Source organism: Paroedura picta, chromosome 9 (assembly GCF_049243985.1).
Source record: "Paroedura picta isolate Pp20150507F chromosome 9, Ppicta_v3.0, whole genome shotgun sequence".
Lineage (NCBI taxonomy): Eukaryota > Metazoa > Chordata > Lepidosauria > Squamata > Gekkonidae > Paroedura > Paroedura picta.
The window spans coordinates 44,831,106-44,850,479 of NC_135377.1; the positions used below are offsets into that span (position 1 = coordinate 44,831,106).

At 40.8% G+C, this 19,374-nt stretch overlaps 1 protein-coding gene across 5 annotated transcripts in view; it reads left to right on the top strand.

The window, feature by feature from the left end:
- Positions 1 to 19,374, top strand: part of OSBPL1A (oxysterol binding protein like 1A) — an 84,065-nt gene that overhangs the window by 34,206 nt on the left and 30,485 nt on the right. For all 5 annotated transcript variants that reach the window (XM_077352581.1, XM_077352579.1, XM_077352578.1 and 2 more), the window contains exons 14-17: positions 68 to 149; positions 1,000 to 1,106; positions 10,499 to 10,661; positions 15,630 to 15,786. In XM_077352581.1, the coding sequence (XP_077208696.1) occupies positions 68 to 149; positions 1,000 to 1,106; positions 10,499 to 10,661; positions 15,630 to 15,786 (509 nt within the window). The remainder of the gene's footprint in view (positions 1 to 67; positions 150 to 999; positions 1,107 to 10,498; positions 10,662 to 15,629; positions 15,787 to 19,374) is intronic.

Sequence of the window (19,374 nt, forward strand, 5' to 3'; positions counted from 1 at the left end):
ACTAATTCAAGTTATTTGTCAGGTGCAAAGCTTTTTGCATGGCATAATACTTCTGCTTTTTTCTCAGAAGGCACAGACATGCCAGCAAAGACTAGATAAAGAGATTTCCAGTTTTGTCTCCTTGATCAAGTCTTATGATACCACTCAAGGTAACTTTTAATGAATAAGAAACTCTTTTGCTGCTTAGATTGTTTGATCAAACTGGCAAAAAAAGAAGATAATTTATCAATTTCTTGTTGAATATAGGACTACTCTGCTTTCCCAGTTTTCTCCAGGAGACAGACCTCTGGACTGTTCTATTCCATTATAGTTCTAATTCCATTACACTATGACAATTTTAGATTTATACCCTGATTTTCTCCCTAATGGGTATAATTAATATGCATTTTTCAAAAGGAAAAAAATCTCTTCCCATATGGCTTATAGTCTAGAGGGGGGAAAAACCACATAGAAAGTGAATGGGTTTTCCAGTGTCTAATTCTTTGTGGAGAGGTAATGGTTCAGTATCCCATCCCATCCCATCCCTAAACTGCTCTAAATTTTCACCATTGGTGAAAGTTCCATCTTAGAGAAAGGGACTTGCAGCAAGAAAAGGAAACAATGGGAAAGGAATATTTTTCTTTTTTGAATGGTATCAGTTTTCTCCTGTCCTGGATATTATTTAGCTCTATAGAATGACTTGTCACAAGCTTGAATCTCTTGATCCTTCTCTGTGAACCATGACTACCCTCCTACCCTGAGATTTCATATGGACTTTATCAAAAGAAACACGTCTCTGCTTCAGTTAGTAATGCCTTTGTCTCTTAAGCCACAGATAGCAAACTTATCCCCTGGAATTGTTCAGACTATGAAGGCTTGACAAATTATGCCTCTGCTTTGCTCTGTGATACAATTTAACTATGGGCAATTTAAACCTCATATGCTGTAAGTATAAATGCATGATGGAAGGAAATGGTAAAGAAAGATGTTTCTTCTGCCTTACCTTTTTGACCCTTTAAGGTGTTCCCATTTCATTGCTCAAGGAAGCCGAAGTGGTCTCTGAAACATCCAGAGAAACTTGTGAAGCCCTGAGTAACTGCCTCAAACTCTTCACTAAGCAAGAAGGGGTATGTATATTGTGTATGGAATATGCAGTCAGAACAGTGACAAGTATTATCAATGAAAACTGCAAGACTAGAGTTTGAGTATGAATTTTCACTCAATTCCAGCCCCAGGTTATAAATTCTAGTGGCGTTCCCTTGCCCAGTGTTGTGGTTGCATCTTCTTTATCAGTTGCGGTCACATGTAGCTGTAGGCTTCAGACATTTCAGTACCGTGCAGCTTCTCTTAAACACTTAGGGTTGGATCTAGCCAGTTTTTTTCATTCAGTTTCACTAGTTTCCTTGCTACAGCTCACATCCCACAAGGCTTTTGTTCATGCTGGTCCCATGATCATGCAAAACTGTTATGTTTGGCAAAGGGGACTTGTCCTCTCTTATGAATTTTTATTGAATCAGATTAAAATGAGTTGATTTGTAAAAAGCATAGAAGATTAGTAATCAATTAAGATAATCATTGGATGTAAGTAAAATAACAATAACCAGTATTTCTTTCTGTGCAGAATATAATAAGATATCCAGCTATTATAGCAATGAGAAATTGCAGAAATTACGAGTGACTGATAGTATTTTTTGTGGGTGGTAGATCTCTGCTTAGTATTGTTTTCTCTCAGTAATTTACATTTGCAAATGAGGAAGCCAGTGTTGACCGTGACTTGCAGCACCAGTTACATGATAATGCAACCTAAACAGTGAACCCTTTGTAGGTACTGAGAAATGTCTTGAGAGACAAAAATGTTAATTTATATCATGGCTGACACACTCGGTTTTGTAAAGACTTGTGTGGGGTGAGATTGTGCATGCTTAAACGTTAGGAATGTTTCTGGTCTTCATAAATCACTGAAAAAATACATGTGTAAATAGCCTGTTTTGAGTAAAAGTATGCTGCATATGAGTAAAGACGTTATTTAAAGGAATATTAGTATTGGAGTGTGTGGAGAAAGAGTGTTCTTCACTCTTTTGGGAGAGACACAAGATAAAGTGCCATTAAGTACTGCTTTGGAAATGGCCTAAGAATTTTTTTAGCCAATTACCCAAATAGGTGTGCTGGGACTGCAAATGTTTGGACCCTATTGAATATCCAACATTGTACAAAATTATTTTTGAGCAGTAAGTCTGTGGTGGGGTATAGTGATGGCTACTAGATGAAATGGTAGCTGGGACATAGATGGCTTGAAAGGTTCATTAAACCACAGAATGAAGGTCCATCAATTGATTTCTGTGATGGCTTGATGGAACCTCCATATTCAAAGGCAGCGTGCCTCTGAATGCTATTTTCTAGGAAGCAACATTAGGGGGAATACTTTGACCTCTGGTTAGCCATACAGATGCTGCTAGACTCTTTAGGCTACTTGTTTGATTCAACCAGCTTGCTTTTATGTCCTTATTGGTGGAATTGAGAGATGCTAATTTCTTTAGGGCAGTTGGAATACTGTGTTTTGAAGTCTAAATTAGCCAGGATATGACATGGAATAATTGTACCCTTATGAATTTTAAGTCAATTTTGTTCTAACCTTGTACAGTCAGCAGTATCATCCTTAGCTTTTGCTGTTTTGTATCTGTTAAACAGTGTTTCTCATGTATAGAGCACAGTTAATCCTTACTCTGACATGGAAGCTTACTGGGTGATCTTGAGCCAGTCATATACTCTCAGCCTAACCTACCTAACAGGGTTGTGGTGTTAGTAAAATGGAGGCAAGGAGAATGATGTAACCTGCTTTGGGTCCCCATTAGAGAGAAAGGTGGGAGAGAACCAAAGTAAATAAAAATAAACAACTTATTAGAACAATGAAGTGCACTGTTTAATTTAGGCTATATGGCATTTGTGATATCATACGTCAGCATTCGCTTTACTTTTGTTATCTACATCTGTGTAGGACACCACACATTAACACTGTTCCCTGATATTTTGCAAACATGTTTGCAGGTCATGTCTTTCAAAATATCTTACAGCATTTTCAGCTATTTAGCAGATTGCTGTTTTTTTAGGAAAATTTATTCATGCAGTGCTGAACTGATTAAAAAAACATAATTATCTATATTTCAGTGCTTTAATAATCAAAAAACTATATAGAAGAATATGGAGTATGCTTCCAAATGTTTTCTGGGGGAAATATTCAAATTATAAGAACTGAATAAGAGAGCTCTCTTATTTTGTTAAAAGCTTTTTTGAAAATTCCATGTAATGTGTATCAAACCATTTTCTCCATATGCTTATTAGCCCTCTTAGGCAGGACTTTTATTGCAGAAGTCATACTGACTTTACTTCAACAGGAATTGGGAGGGGGGGGGATGTCCTAAGATTCCTATTGTAGCTTGTCCATGTTTGGGCCAATTCAAGCATCCTGCTGAATTTCGTTTCTATTTAGAAATGCTGCACAGTTGAATTCCTTTTCAAGGTAAGTGTACCAGATTATATTAGAAATGTTGTTGTGCCACACATTCCTGGGGCCTGGTGTGGTGCTGATAAACCTTTAATGTGTGATTCAGTGCACTTATGTAGGAATGGGTTTCAAGCGTCCTCACTGCTTGTGCAGAATTCAGTCTGCACATCTTTGTTTTTCTGTGTAGCGCTGCCGAGAGAATATTGGAATTGGGACGTCAACATCCTGCTTTCTGATGGTGCATGCTATGTTAAAACTTTTTAAAAATTATAAAAGGGAGGCGTGAACATTGCATTGCAACATTGTTTCCTATAGGGCATCAGTATCTAAGATCTTTGATGCAAAAATTCAATAGGTATCACATTTCCTGGTAAAAAAATGCAAGGATGAGCAGTTTTGCTGCTGAAGTTCTGCGGGGCATTTAATTCTCAGGCAGAGAATTAAACAAATTCTGACAAATAAAAAAAGAGAGAAAGAAAAATGACATCATGATGATAGACCTTTAGTTTCATATTGGGGTTGGGATGAAAACTGGTAGACCAATTGGCTGTCCTTGCTTTAGGAGAATACAAGAAACAACATCCCTTGTGTAATGTAAGGCAAAGATCTGGCTGGCTTCGCAGAACGAAGTGCTTTTAGGACCCAGCAGGAGCGTCGCAGTCGGTCATAAGTTCAGTTGAAGGCCAGGATGGCAACTTCAGCAAAGCTTTGGGTGTCCTGTGGCTAGATACATCCGGAGGCTCGGCTGCTCCAGGGTTATTGGGGGGAGGGGGACTCCCCCACCCTCGCCCGCGCGACCCCCGCGGGCCACTGGCCGCTGGAAACGCGCGGGGAGGCTTGGCGTGAAGGGTCGGAGGCAAACGGGGACTGGAGGAAAGGCTGAAGCTGCAGGCGCTTCGGAAGCGGCCGCTTTGTTCCGCGCCGCCTCTGTTTTCGCGCGTAAGGCTGGAACTGCGGCCCGGGGCTCCGCTTGCTGGCTGAACTGCCCTCCCGCCTTGGAGCGGGGAGCCTGCGGCTGGCCTGAGGGACCCGTTTGGCTCTCGCGATAAGCCCTGCGGAGGTGCTGGTGCAGCGGCAGCGACCGGGAGCGCTTCGGAACCGCCAGGCAAAGCGAGAGGGCGACGGAGGCAGCCGCGGAGACCTTGCCGCGCTGCGCACGAGGTCGGCGATTGCCCGGGCGGCAGCGGCGGGTGTGGGTCAGCCAAGGTGAGCGGCGGCGGCGGCGGCGGCGGGAAGGTGGGTCTACCTGGAGGCGAAGTGTGTGCCGGCTTTGGAAGTGAGGCGCTGCTTGAGCGAAAGCGATGGAGAGGAAAGGACAGGAGGGAATTTCGAAGAAGTGAGAGAAGGGGGGGGGAGAGGAGCAAGACTTCGATTTGTCTTGCTAATTTAATAACCCGTTGGAGTAGTTTCCTCTCCTAGTAACCCTTACTAATTATTGATATTGTGTGGTTGCTTAAATGGGCTTTAGTTACGGTAGCAAGTAACCCTTTTGACATTGGGATCGTTTGCCCCGGTACAGTGATCGACCAATTGGAGGCAAAACTTGAAAAATCAGCAGAGAGAACTCAGTGTATTGGGTGGCTTGTTTCTTTGTTTTCCAATAGCCGCTATTTTAGATCTACTTTCCACTTAGGAATTACTGGTAAAGGGTATGACTTGTGATATTGTTTCATTGGCATTTCAATTCATTTTTCTCCATATGCATGTGGGAGAAAATGGAAATACCTGCATTGTGCAGGGCGGTTGGACTAGGTGACCCTGCTGGTCCGTTCCAACTCTGATTCTACGAAATGGTCTAAAGAGGGTGCTATTTAAAGTTCATGTCAGTTTTCAACTGTAGCAAGTGCATAGATATCAGTAAATCTGATTGAGTGTATTGGTGCTAGGCACTAAAATTAACAACATACACAAACTTTTACAATTCAGTGTGTATAAAGAAGGTCCTAAAATTGAGCCTTTGAATGTTAGAGAGAGTGTAAACGCACTTAAGAGTAAAGGATGGACATTGAGGCGCAGGGAGAAGCTTTATGCTGCCCTGAACAACTTGGATAAAGAGTAAAATAAAAGTATGATAAATTACTAAGTTGCCTATTGATGTAATTTGAACACTGTGAAAACTTATTAAATTTTATTGAACCAAGAACAGCTCCCATCAGTATCAAGGTTACTTAGACAAATGTGCTTATACTGGGGCATCCATCCAGTTATTGGTCTTGTAAAATTTACATTCCTCTTAACCTGCTTTGTGTTTAAGGTGTTTGCAGGCAGTAATGGCTAGCTTTAGCTCTGGTGCCTGTTAGTTGTTGGTCTACAGCTTTCATTGTTTTGTCAGTCAATTTCTTCAAGCAAAAGTTTGAGTGTTGGTTACTTCTAATTGTACTAGCTATTTAAATGTTAGCTGTCTTCATGGCTATTGGCTGTAATATTTAAATTATAATAGCAAGCCTTTGAATGCCGCCTGCTGGCCAAGACAGACACCCAGGTGTATTGCTGCCTTCAGACCCTGCTTGGTGTCTTAAGGGCATCTTTCTGGCTATGGTGGTACATATGATGCTGGGAGAGAAAAATCTTTAGATTTAGCTTGATTCTTATGTTCTCGCAAGACTGTCTCACTTTACTGATAGATTATTTACATGTATACACATTCAGTGAAGGAAAGCATGCATACTCCAGCCTATGTGCCCAGTCAGACCTAATAAATGAATGTAGCCAAGACATAAGTTACAGTATATTTATATATAATGCAATAGGTGTGCATTTGTCACATGTTATGGTGTACATTTGCAGGAAGCAAGCTCTTTGTATAAAAGTGATCAGTGTAGGAAATTTACCGTGTGAGGGGACCTTGTAATTCCGGATATGTGTCTGGAAAATATATAGAATAATATTCTTACTGTTGCATATTCGGTTTATTGATAAAATATTTATATGCCACTTTTCCTGTCATAAATAAAAATGGGTATCTGATGTTTAACTAGTTAGCCTCTGTGTGATTATGAATGCTGCACTGCAGGGCTACCCACAAAAGCCCCTTTCAGTATGTGGAAAAATATAAATGAATCTAAAGAAAAGGACACCCCTCTCCTATCACTACTGTCTTATAGAGACTGAAAATGCTTCAGGAGCACAGGGTGTTGAGGGCTGCTGTGCACAAGTAATAAAATGAGAAAGTGGAGAGTAGAACTCAGTTTGCTCTGGCCTCCAAAAGCTTAGAAAATCTGGGCAAGATGGGATTTCCAAATTGTGTTTGTAGCTCCCCAACATGTACTGTTCTAACTTTTTATGGTTTACTCTGTTTATTGTTTTATTCTGTAAGCCACCTTGAGATGACATTGTCGGGAAAGGTGGGATACGTCAAAATATAAATAAATAAATGTAAGATCTTTGCCCTATATGTAATTTTCTTGCTTAAAAAACAGTGTAAAGTGCAGCTGTTTTCAAATATTTTACATAGTTAGGCTGCAAAATTTTGTATCCTTCCTTTCTTTCTTGAATTGTTGCCTTCAGCAGATTTCTCTCCTCCACTGTTTTTCTTTTATGCTAAATAACATGTGTTATCTGACAGGTCATGGTGTTTACAGTACACTGGAAAGTATGGCAAGAGTTATCCCGGGCTTTTGTATAGAGATCGCTCCAGCGCAGTTAGAACTTTCTAGCTTATTTGGGCTACTCTGTAGACTGAAATAAAATTTTGAGAGCATGAAAGCCGGCAGGGTAAAGTCATCCCAAATTTTGTGGATTGTTTTTATTAGCTCAGTTTACTGTGGTCTCCAGATATTGCACAACAGCTGTGAAACAACTTAAATGTTGTGTTCTTGCAAGAATGTCTCCTTTATAACAGCACACTCTGGGAGGAATAAGAGCACACAATTTCTGGCATTTGGCTGCTGTAGTTCCTTTTCTCTGATCCCCACCCCCGAAAATGAAAACATCCATGTCAGTATAATATCTAGAACAAGATTGTGGTTTTCCCTCTATTTTTCTGTGTTCTGAGGACGTAGTTTGTATCAGGATAAACTGCCATTGCTGCCTCCTGTTTTCTGGCAGATTCAGTATTTTGCTCAGTACTTAGAGCTTGCAACCTACAAAAGAGCAGCTAGCAAACAAAATCCACTGGTACTTAGATAGGATCAAATCCAAGCCCTCTTCCTCAAGCTAGTCGGTTGAACTACTTTATCTAACAGCTGCTGCCATGGCCATCTAGCCACCCAAGCTGTCAACCCCTTGTCCCCTGTCAACCCCTCTTTTCTCCCCCCCCCCCGCTGGTCCGTGTGCCTGCCACTCAGCCTTCTTCACTTGCCTTAGCCTCTTCCTCCGTGAACACTTCTGAAGCATGGGCACTGCTGCCTCCACCTCCCCTCCTCCCGCACATGTGATTCCTCATGAGGCCTCACCACTGCTGCTGCTGCCACCTCCCCTGCATGCACACACACACTTCCCTGCGGGCCTTGCCACCCCTGTGTGCACACACACCTCGCAGGGAAGGTGTGTGTGTGTGTGTGTGTGTGTGCATGTATGGGGGCAGCAGCGAGGCCAAGCAGGGAAGCATGGGGGTGTGCAGGGGAGGGGATGGCAGTGGTGAGGCCTCAAAAGGAAGAGCATATGTGGGGGGGGGAGGCGGCGGTACCAGCACCCACGTTCCAGAAATGTTCATGGAGGAAGAGGCCAAGGGGAAGGCTGAGTGGCAGGCACATGGACCAGTGTGAGGGGAGAAGAGGAGTAGAAGGGATGGGGGTTTGACAGCCTGGGCAACAAGATGGCCATGGCAGTAGTGGATACTTAGATGAAGATGGTGGCTGAATTTCTGCAGGAAATGGTGAGCAAGAAGAGAGACCAGGACAGCACTCAACAGAGTATTAGCGCATTTCCCCTTCCATATGTTCCTATCTTTGGCTGCTGGCTGCTTGCTCACCCCTGGGACACGTGATAGAGGGTGGTAAATCCAATTTCCTGGATTTACCACATCGTGCTTTAAAAATGGCTGCATCGTGAAACAGCCTCCGAATGTTGTCAACGTCACTTGGAGGGGGCTCAATAAGCCGACAATATTAGGGGGCTGTGATGCAAAAAATTCCTTGTGTGGAAATTGTATATGGAAATGCAGCCTAAGGATTGTCACGCTTACCATTCCACTCCCACTGATAGAGAAGGCAGAAAGATAGATGTTCCAGGATGGTAATTACACTTGTCTGCTGTATTAGAATTCAAATTTCCAGTTATGAGACCATCATGGCTGGTTCACAGCTGCTCTTGTGGGAGACAATCTGGCTGTCCTTGGAGCCCTGCCTGAGTTAAAATGACCCCCTTGCCAATGTCCTGTATGCTGAAGCCTTAAAACACTCCAAGTAACAAATAGATGCTTGTTGACGTTCTGTAGATTCTGCAGAGCATGCCATGACTAGTTCCATTGTGCTTTGAAATCACACGTGGTTAAGGTCAACTGCCTAAACTATAGAAACAAAGCACAAGTTCGGGGACTTGCTTTTTGGAAGTTCCATGTTTTTCTTGATGAGAACAGATGAGATGCTGTCGCTAATTTTTAAAAAAGCAGATGTCAAAATCACTGGGAGTGACTCAACCAGGACATTCTCAGTTCAGGCATAGGCCATTTGTGCAGCAGTCCTGACACCCTTACCATAGTCACTACACAAACTGTTGGGGCCCCAGTATCCTACTCCTGAGCCATTCACCCTGTATCAGGATTATTAGTGGCACAAAGATCCTAGTTTGACTAGGTCAACCCATCAACCAGTCCCATTGAGGGAAGAAACAGCAGCAGCAGAAGAGGAATACGCGGTTAGGTCTGGTGACAGGACAATTCCACTCCACCTGGGAGGCTGTTTCCTCCAACTGTTTGGTCTTGTCTATTAAATTAGGTTATAAATTATGGTTCCACACATTCATTGCTCCTGATGAAGATTAGATAGGGAGTGTCTTTCTTTTCCTAGGTTTTAACTGCCCTAATTGAGGAGGTGCCTGATCAGACATCCAAGAGTTTTTCTCCAGGATGTTCTTAGTAGATAAGAAAGATGGGGGTATTAGACACCTATTCTGAACCTTAGACATTTGAATGCTTTTCTGCACACACCTAACTTCCATATGGTTTCCATTCCTGCCATTTTACATTAATTAAGGCACAACTGTTGGTTTATAGCTATTGACTTGAATAAAGCTTATTTTCAGGTTTCATCCCATCTTCAACATTGTAAATCTGTACATTTTTCTTAAGCAGGTGTGTGTTCCAGCACACTGTGTAGCCATTTTGGTTGGCCATGGCTCCCAGGGTATTTTCAAAGTGTCTAGTCTTAATGATTGTGCAGCTTCATTTACAAGGCTACCAATCAAAGCTGCCATCTATACCGGGTTGTAGCGTGAAGAGAAGGTTTTTAATGTTAAACTGCTATTTTGTCTGATGTTGGAGATTGTTTTTAGGATTATTATGTGACTTTGTTGTATACTGTTTTTATTCTTTTGTGAACCGCTGCAAGCCAGCTTTCCATTTGGAATGGGCAAACCAGGTTTTCAGAGTTAAGGTTTCTCCCATATCATTCTTTGTGTAAATATTGCTAAAGAAGACATAGTTGATACTTACTGGCCCATAGATTATTGTGGCGCAGCATTTCATGTGTTTAAGTCTCCTTGAATTAAAAGCCAAGTTTGTTTGCCATACTCCTAGAAAGCTTTTAATTCTAATGAAGCACAATACATATGTTAGTGTTTAAGTTGCTTTTAGATTCTCATGGTAGCAGTAGTCATGCTGTGGTCTCAAGTTTGGTCATCTTATGAATTATACAAATGTGGTATTAACTGCATTGTAAGCTTACACTGCCTTTAAATAAAATAATTTTTTAATGCTGTATGCTTTTTCTACTTCTTAAAATCCAGAGACAAAACCACCAAGTAGGAGGAAAAACTTGTTTTGGTGTTCATAATGCACTTAAGAATTTGTTGACCTAATTCAGTTGATCACTTTCATGAGCAATACAAGATTTTATTCATACAGGCTTTTACTTATAGGTGAGGAATTTGAAACTGGAGCATGAACAAGAGAAAAATAAGATCTTATCTGAAGCACTGGAAACACTAGCCACTGAGCACCATGAACTGGAGCAGTCACTAGTCAAAGGATCACCACCTTTGAGCATCCTTAGTGAGGAACAATTCTATGATGCTGTTTCAGGTGAGTATGTGTGACAATGAAAGCCAAATCTGTAGTAGGATGTGACTTTAAAAGAAAATCCAGGAACAATCTTGTTCAGTTTTGTAGCATTATGGGAATTTCAAGCACAAGTCCCTGTCCCATGAAAGTTGCCAACTGGATTTTGATGGGGGGCAATGACTTTAAGCCCAGTGACTTCAAGGATATAACGCTGCATAGTAAAAGGGGTAAATCAAAAGCTGTTTCTATAGCGTAGGGCACCATTTCAATAGGAATTTCAGTGCAACTTTATAAGCAGCCTTAATTAGTAAAGGCTGGCGCTTTGTACTATGTAAAGAATAAGTATGTGAACATTGGTTTATATTCTGCACTGCGTAATAACTCCCAAGAGCCATTTTTATTCCTGGGCTGCTGCTGTTTCATCGTGCTGTCTCTTTCTTTGTCATCTGTTAAGTGCAGATGGGGACACATCCGCTATCGTCAGTTAAGCACAATTTGGATGGAGTATCTGACAAAGGCAAAAATGTGGCTGGAGCAGGTTCTGGATGGGTTAAAATAATATACAAGCATCCAGTGTATAAAAATCTGTTTAAATGATAACAGGCAGTGTTGTTTGATTGCATTGAAGTAGATTATGCTAAATGGCAGCCGTGTGTATACTTGAAAAACATACTGTCACAGGCTGTATATTCAAAGACTTCTTGTCAGTAAAACAATTTACCTGCTAGGATTTTAAGATTTTCTGGAGCTTTGAACCTGTAAACAAGGAACTAGGACTTTTGTTTTTATCCAAAGAATTGATTGGAGTTGAAAGGAAATACCTGCTCTCCTTTTTATCATTGCATGCATGGCAGAGGTGGGGCTCATATTTGTAGATTTGTTTAGTAGAAAGAAGATGTGATTGGTTCCTTTTGGAGGCTTTTCTGTTTAAATGTTCAATGACTGAGATATTTTTTGATCCCATATATATATATATATCATTATAAAGTACTATTTCAAGAGTCAGAGATATAGACATGTTGCTTTGTTCAGATCTAGCTGCCAAACCTGCTGTGTGTCTTTAGGCTGTTTCTCTGTGAGAAAATCTGATGAAGGAGGCTGTGCTTAGAATAGCAGCCTCTGGGTTTGTCTAAATTTCCTTTCTCAGAATGCCCAGGTATGCCCAATCTCATCAGATCTCGGAAGCTAAGTATTTGGATGAGAGACCTCCAAGGAAAACTAGGGTCACAATGCAAAGGCAGGCAATGACAAGCCACCTTTGAATACCTCTTGCCCGGCTCCTGGACAATCAGTATGCCAAATGTTAATCTAAAGTCCATCAGTAGAACTTGAGAGCAAAAAAAGTGCTTCCACCTATATCCCAAGGTATAATTTAGATTCTGTGACAAAGAATAGGCTATCTCTATATGAATGAGAATGCATTAATAGTGTCTTGTCCCTTTACGCACAGCAATTTAAATGAGATCCTTCCATAGTTTATTGTTATGGCTAAACTGGCAAAGCCAGTTTCCATGCAAACCAGGGTTCCAGATTCTTATTTATAATCATTCCCCATTTTGCAGAAAAAGCAGAAAGCACAGTTTGTCAGTTTGGACAGGAAACCATAGTTCAACATGGAAACAGGACAATATGCAAGGGACATACAACATACAAGCTCAGAAACCTTTATTAACTAATTATGGTTTACTGTTTAATCTGAAACAAACATAAAGGTCTTATGTGTACATATGAAACATGAAAACCTAAATAAATGCATTGTTCTGGAGGCCATTATTTTTTTTTAAGAGAAAGAAGCCAAAATCAGAGGTGGGAATATCACTTAACCATAGTATCCTAATCAGAGTTACACCCTTTTAAATTTGTTGAAGTCAGTTGGCTTGGAAGGGTGTCACTCTGTTTAGGATTGCAGTGTAAGCCTTCCATATTATATCTGCACGCATCATGAGACAGTAGTTTGTACAGTTGTGTCTTAAGATATACCGCAGCCTGCCTTGATAAAACATACAGCACTTTAAATTTAATTATAACCCTTTTGTGGAATAAGAAGATGGAATCTTGGGTGCTCCTTGCAGATAAATTTAGTTATTTTATTTTTATGTAAAATATTGGAATGCTGCATGTAACACTGTGGAATGGTAATGCTATGACTCAGATTTACTAAACTTGTTTGGACCAAAGGTAATAACTGCATGACAGTAGGGATAGCTTCCTTTTGATTAGTAGAAGTTGGTTTACAGCACCAGAATAATAACTGTGGATTAATAAAAAGCAGAAATTGTTATGCAAGCACAACTTTCACTTGGATACATTAACCCTTGACATTCTGCAGGTCTGTGACCTACAGCAAGCCCCAACTAGGGTTGGACGCTTCGGTGTCCGAAGAGGCCGCTTGCACCTGAAGCAGCCGGCACGGGGGGCGGGGGAGGCGCGTTGATGCCTGCGCCCCCCTTACCTCCCTGCACCATGGCGCTGGCTACTTCGGACACCGAAGCGCCCAACCCTGCCCCCAACCTTCCTGAGCCTGTGGACACCTTTGTAATTCTGACCCAAGGTGGCAGTGCAATCACAAAACAACTGAAGTTCAAGTTCAAGTGCAGGGGAAAAGAGGGGTGATTTTAAAAAAATGCACTTGGGAAGAGGAATGAGAGAGGATAAAACCAACACTGTGGTGACAGCTGCCACATAAACATGATTTGAATCTCCACGGGCTATCAGAAGTTCTGCTGGGCAATTGTCTCACCTTGTCCCACCCTCTTTCTAAAAACACTCGATGGGCTCCAAGGCAGGTAGTGCCCACAGACACTCTTTTGGGAACCCCTGAGCTAAAGTTATAATTAATATAAATGTATGGATAAACAACAGCTCAGTTCTTTGGTTTAATGGCTTGACAATTATGTGTTCTGTTATTCTTGTTTCTCCCTTCCTCAAATGGATGAGAATAAACTATTTACCGTCATTCTTTATAGAGAAGGTGCTACTGAAAAGTACAGCTCCTGTCAATTTGGGATATCCGTCCACAAAAAAAAGGGGAGTGGGGTTTCTGCAGCCTTAGGTTTTGTTGCCTAAACATTTCCCCAAATACTTGATTGTGTTTCAGAATTAACCCATACATTTTGACCTGGGACACTTGTTCAGCTGGCTAAAACCCTCAAACTGTTTATTTTGATGGGTAAAATTTGTTTGTAGTATAAGCTGTACACATCATCAGGAAGGCCTGCGTGTTTTCCTACTACCACCTACTTATCTTCCACAGAAGGTGTTTTTCTATTGTTCAGATAGTACCTGAAAGTTGACTAGAACTGGCTTGTTGAGCTTCTGCAAAAGCAGTGACTTCAGATATTTGGGGCTCAGTTAACAGGAAGTAGCTTACATTGCTCCAAGCCTGAGTAGCATCTGGTAAGGTTAAGGTATTTTATCTCTAAATTTTATGCTGTATAGATTTTGGGGGTCATAGACTGTCTCATGGGACACAGGTTTCTCCCTCTTTACACTTAAATCCCTTCAATGAGTCTAGATTGAAGGACGCACTTTTTGGAATCCTAATAAATCAAAGATTTTTTTTTTTTTTTTGCTTAAAAGCAGTAGGAACCTTTATCCGCTTATCATACCCTTGACTGTAGGTGGGGGATGAAGGTTAAGAGTGACATATTATTGCTACTCATACATCTGATGAAACAGGCTTTGGATCATGAAAGCTGGTACCATGATCAGTTCATCAGTCTTTTATATTGTGTGTCATGGTACTTCATTGTTCTGGCTGCAGTTGACTAACAGGGCTTACCCCTCTTGAATCACACTGTGAATTTCTCCAAGCACATTCCTCCTATTCTGCATGCTACAAACTATTAATAACATGATCAGGCCAATTTCTCCATTCCTGGCTTCCCCCCCCCCCCCCCTATTCTTACTGGTTGACATGACTGGTACCCCAGTGAGAGAATTTAGGCGGCAGGGACAACTTCTTCAGTGTTGCAAATCTGGACGTCATAGTATCACATGAGGGTGATACCATAGGATTCTCTCAAACCTCTGTGGGTTAAAACATAGAGTTTTGAGTGCAAGCTGAACAACACTTTGGGTTTTGTGCCAGAAGTGATGCCTAAGAAACCCCCTTCCTTTCCCCTGCTGGCCTCTCAAGCAGCAACAAGTAACATGAAAGACAAGACCTGCCGCTGTAACTGCCATCTATATTCCATGACTACTAGAGGGCTGTTAACTAACTGAGTCCTTGTTTTCAGTTTACAAAATTATGTTTGTTAGGAGGGTGTCTTGATTATGTAGTAATGTCTGAGTGGGTGCATTTTGCTGCTTAATGCTATTTATTTATTTACTAGGGGACAAGCCTGTTGCATTCAGGAATACAGTGGGTGCTAGATTGGAGGGGTGGGGTGGAAGAACTCTGCGGATGGCCTCTTCCTCTCCCCAGGACCTGGAAAGGCTGCAGGCAGTTGTTGGAGAACTCACAGGCAGGGGCAGCTCTCACACAGCAGGGATCTACAGTCTCTGAGCCTCAGAGGGAAGTGGAAGGAGGAGAGGGTGGTCAGGGGTGGGGGTTGGACTAGGTGAACCAGGAGGTCCCTTCCAACTCTGTTATTCTATGATTCTATGAATGAAATGAGTGAACATGATGTCCTCTGAGCCTGCTTCTGATCACTTTAACAATGCTAATCTTATTACTAAATGATATTGCCATGATTAATGGATTGCGTTTTCACTGGCCTTGAGTTGTGGGTGAAAGTGTTTTCTTGGGACCCTACCTGCCCTGCCCATATGCACAACTGTCTCCCAATACTTAGTGCAGGACAACTTGCTCACTCACGTTCTGCTGGAGAGTCAGTCTCCACTAGTACTAAGCTTTCGCCGGACAAATGCTGTCATTGGTACAGTAGAGGCGACTTAGGTTTCGGAGCTCTGTGTTGAGAAAGGCATTCTTCAGTCCGTGAAGCACTAGCCTTGAGGTTGGCTCACTGATGTTCACTTGTCTTGTAGATTCGGAATCCGAACAATCATTGAGTGGATTTGAAACTGTGACAACTTACTCATTAGAAGACAGTGTGGGTTCCAGTGATACTATAACATCTGACATGTCTGAAGAGAAAGGTCGTAAAAGTGGAGAGACTTTGTCAAATGGCATCAAAAAACACAGGTAGGATTTTGCTTAGATGTCAGTGCTTGGACTGTAACCATGAGAGAGAAAATCCATCTGGTGTATCTTAAAGATAACTGTGGATGTTTGTGCCTTTTATATTCTGTATAAGGTCAGAATAACAATCCATTAATGTCGACATCTTTGTTTAGTTAACATCTCTTGTTTAAAAAGTGAACTTCAACATTGTGATTACACAGTGGTGCAAATTTAGCACATGAATTCTTAAAAGTGCATGTTTTAACTCATTTAAATTTGTCTCATGGAAATCAATACTGGTTTCTTGTTTCTTCATGTTTTTTTAATGTGTGCCTCTTACTGCTTTTTTTAGTTTCCAGTCACTTGATCTCCTTAGCAGTATTGTTAATTCTCAGTGCAGCTACCTGCCAGATATTACAGTATAGATTTCAAATTTAATCAAAAGCATTAATAGCAAAAAGTTGTCTCAATTTGTAGATAAACTTCCTAAATATCCAGTATTCATTCTTTAACTCTTTATATGTAAAGGGGGAGAATAGATCCTCAATTACATGTAACAAATACCTCATTTCTCAAGTTTCAGAGCAGGGATAACTTAATATGTTGCTTCCCAATTTAAACATGGTTTCAGTGCAATCTATAAATGGCATTTGTTGCCCTGCATATAGATGATGACCTCATTCATTGTTTGTTGTTGCTGGTGAATGTCGGATTTGTAAGACCAAGAGAACTTTAACTGAATTGCTTTTTCGTATATATTGTGCCAAGCCCCATGGCACAGGCAATCAGGTATGAGCATATTCTGTTAAACAGAGGTGCTTGTGTGCACACATTGAAGGTGCTTTTAAAGTAGCCCATTCCTTCAGCAATAATTGTGGTTGGGCTAAAAAGGTTTATATATCATCCAATTTTTAAGTGAATACTCTTTCATGATTTTCCCAACAATGTGTGCTAGTGAATCAAGTTGCTTATTTTTCTTACTCTGGTTTCCTCCCACCTTCCTATTGTGGAGGGGATGGTTCCATAATATAATCTGCTCTGCTTTAAGCCTATTTGTCTGCACAATGTTGAAAGAGAATTGTTAGGATCTTCTGTAAAAAGACTGCAACTTTTCATGCTAGGAAGTCACAGTGAGCTCAAGATAGATTTAAGCAAAGGAAACAAACAGAAATTTGGCAGGTTTCCACAAGGCGTGTTGTAAAACTGTATTGCCAAAATTGTAAACAAGAGGTGACTAGAGCCTCCAAGCTCTTATTTGTTCCCTAGTCCCCTGGTATTTCATTGCTTTTCACGACTGATGTCTCTCATTAGGTTTTTTGATTACCAGCTCTTCCTGTCTCCAGTCTTGCCCATTTACTTTAAATCCTGTATTGATCTTTAATATTCAGTGATGTATGCAAAGTTTAAGTTTGACTGATTTTTTAAAATTGATTTTTATAGTATCGATCTTAAATATAACAATTACAGACTTGAAAAAAGTATGCATGCACTTAATATGATGTATTATTTTCTGGCTCAAATGTTTTTGTGAACTATATTGTAATATCTGACCTGTTAGCTGGCACCTTAATGTGGCATTTTGGACTTGGTGTCTGCAAATATATTGATGCGCACTGCCAGTCCTCTGTGGGAAAACCAGTCTAAATTCTGCCATAGAGCAAACTATCTCCTGGGATGTAGCTATTCAGTGTTGTCTTGGGATTGTTAGACACTGTTTGCCTATCTTGTCACAGAGCTATGCTACAGTTGAAACAAATGTATATGGACCATGTTATAGCCATTGTTTGTGACTGAAGCTTTCTTTAAATGTTGGGGCTTGTTTTTAATATATTTATAATGTGTGTGGGGGGATCAGCACGTTTTCTGCATGTATGTAGAACCTTTCTTAAACAACGGTTTAAAGTGAACATACTTTTGTGAATAAATATCTGTTGCTATACCACTTGAACTTCAGTTATATTCATATTACATACCAAAAAAAAGGTATTACATAACAAAAAAAGATAACTAGTCAAGGCTTGGAGTTGCACATTACTTTCGTAATGAACATCTATGGAAAGGGATTGTGATCATGCTTGCTGATGGTACATATGCTTCAGATCCAGGCTTAATACTACATTCATCTATGTACAATGATGACAACTGAGGAGGGGAATATAACGTGCTTTTGTATGCAGTATATCAGGGATTCCCAACTAGGGTTTTCTGGGAACCCTGGAGCTCCCTCAAGAGCTCCCCAGGGGTTATGCAGCTTTCCCTAGAAGCTCAGATGGCTGCTGGTGCCCCCACGTTTTTCTTCTTCTTGGTACAGGAAGAAGTGCTACTAGGGGGTGTCAGTGCTCTCTGCATATAATTGGAGCTAGGATAGGCTGTCTCTCCTGAATAACAATTCCATACTGTTCTAACACTTCCAGAACATTGGTTGTTTGTCTTTGTTTAAACAGCATTCATCTGGGGTGTACCTCCTTCCCATAACTTTTACCTCCCTGTTGACTTCTGTATATGTAGGACTACTGATGCACCACACATTCATCATTAATTCATTGACAGTCACTCAGCTTATTCCAGTTCTCTGCAGCTGGAGCGAGGGGGGAGGGGAAATCAAGTATGGGGAACCCTCCATAGGGTATCAACACTAATTCTGGGGATCAGTCATGTTTGTATGGGGGTTTAGAGTTTGGCTTTATGATATTTTATATTCTTGAAATCATGATCACCTGCTTATGTTTCCTAGAATACTTGGTGGGAAGGTTTTTGTTGTAGGAAAGTTTGCTGGACTTTCTATAGTACCTTAAAGTTGTATGAAGATAAAATGGTTAGAGGAATTTCTGATCACCCAGGGTGTCACAGTGTTAAAACTGGCGATCAATAGGTAAAGAGTAGTATAAAATTCCACTGTAATGAGTGGAATGCCTGATCACAAGATCAGTATAAATTCCTAAGAAGATCTTAAGGAAAATAAAACTTATACTAGTGATCAGTCAGTTAATACACCTCAGCCATATGAACATTGAAATGTGATTATTTAAGAATGTCCTTCTGTTCTGACTTAAAGAGGATGTGATAAGTTAACTTCATCATATATATATTTATGTATTTAATTTCTAAGCCTCTTTTTGATTTGTACCACATCCAAAGAATCTCACCAGTGACCATACAAAAATACAGTAATTTATTTTAAAGGGTTAATCAAATCCAAACCCTAAGCTGGATGGCTGTGGTTAGCCCAGTTTCGTCAACTGTCCTAATCTGAGCAGAGACAGGCTTGGTTAGTACTTGGATGGGAGACCAACCATGATGCCCACGGTTTCTGTGCAGGTGTAGGCAATGGGTATAACCATCAATGGTTTGTGATGAGACATTGCCCTAGCCTGCTAATATTCATTAATTAGGATAGCCAGGGTTTTCCAGTTCTGGAGATGTAGTGTTCTTGTCTCTGTGCACATGCAGTTGAAGAGTGTATGATTTACAATAGCAAAGAGCGCTAGGAGCAGTTATGTGATTAAATGAACTTATACTCATGGAATAGAAGCAGAACGTATGACTTGTTTATAGGCCATGAACCATTGATCTGACTTAGCAAAGGTATGTGTTAAATATCAAGGAAAC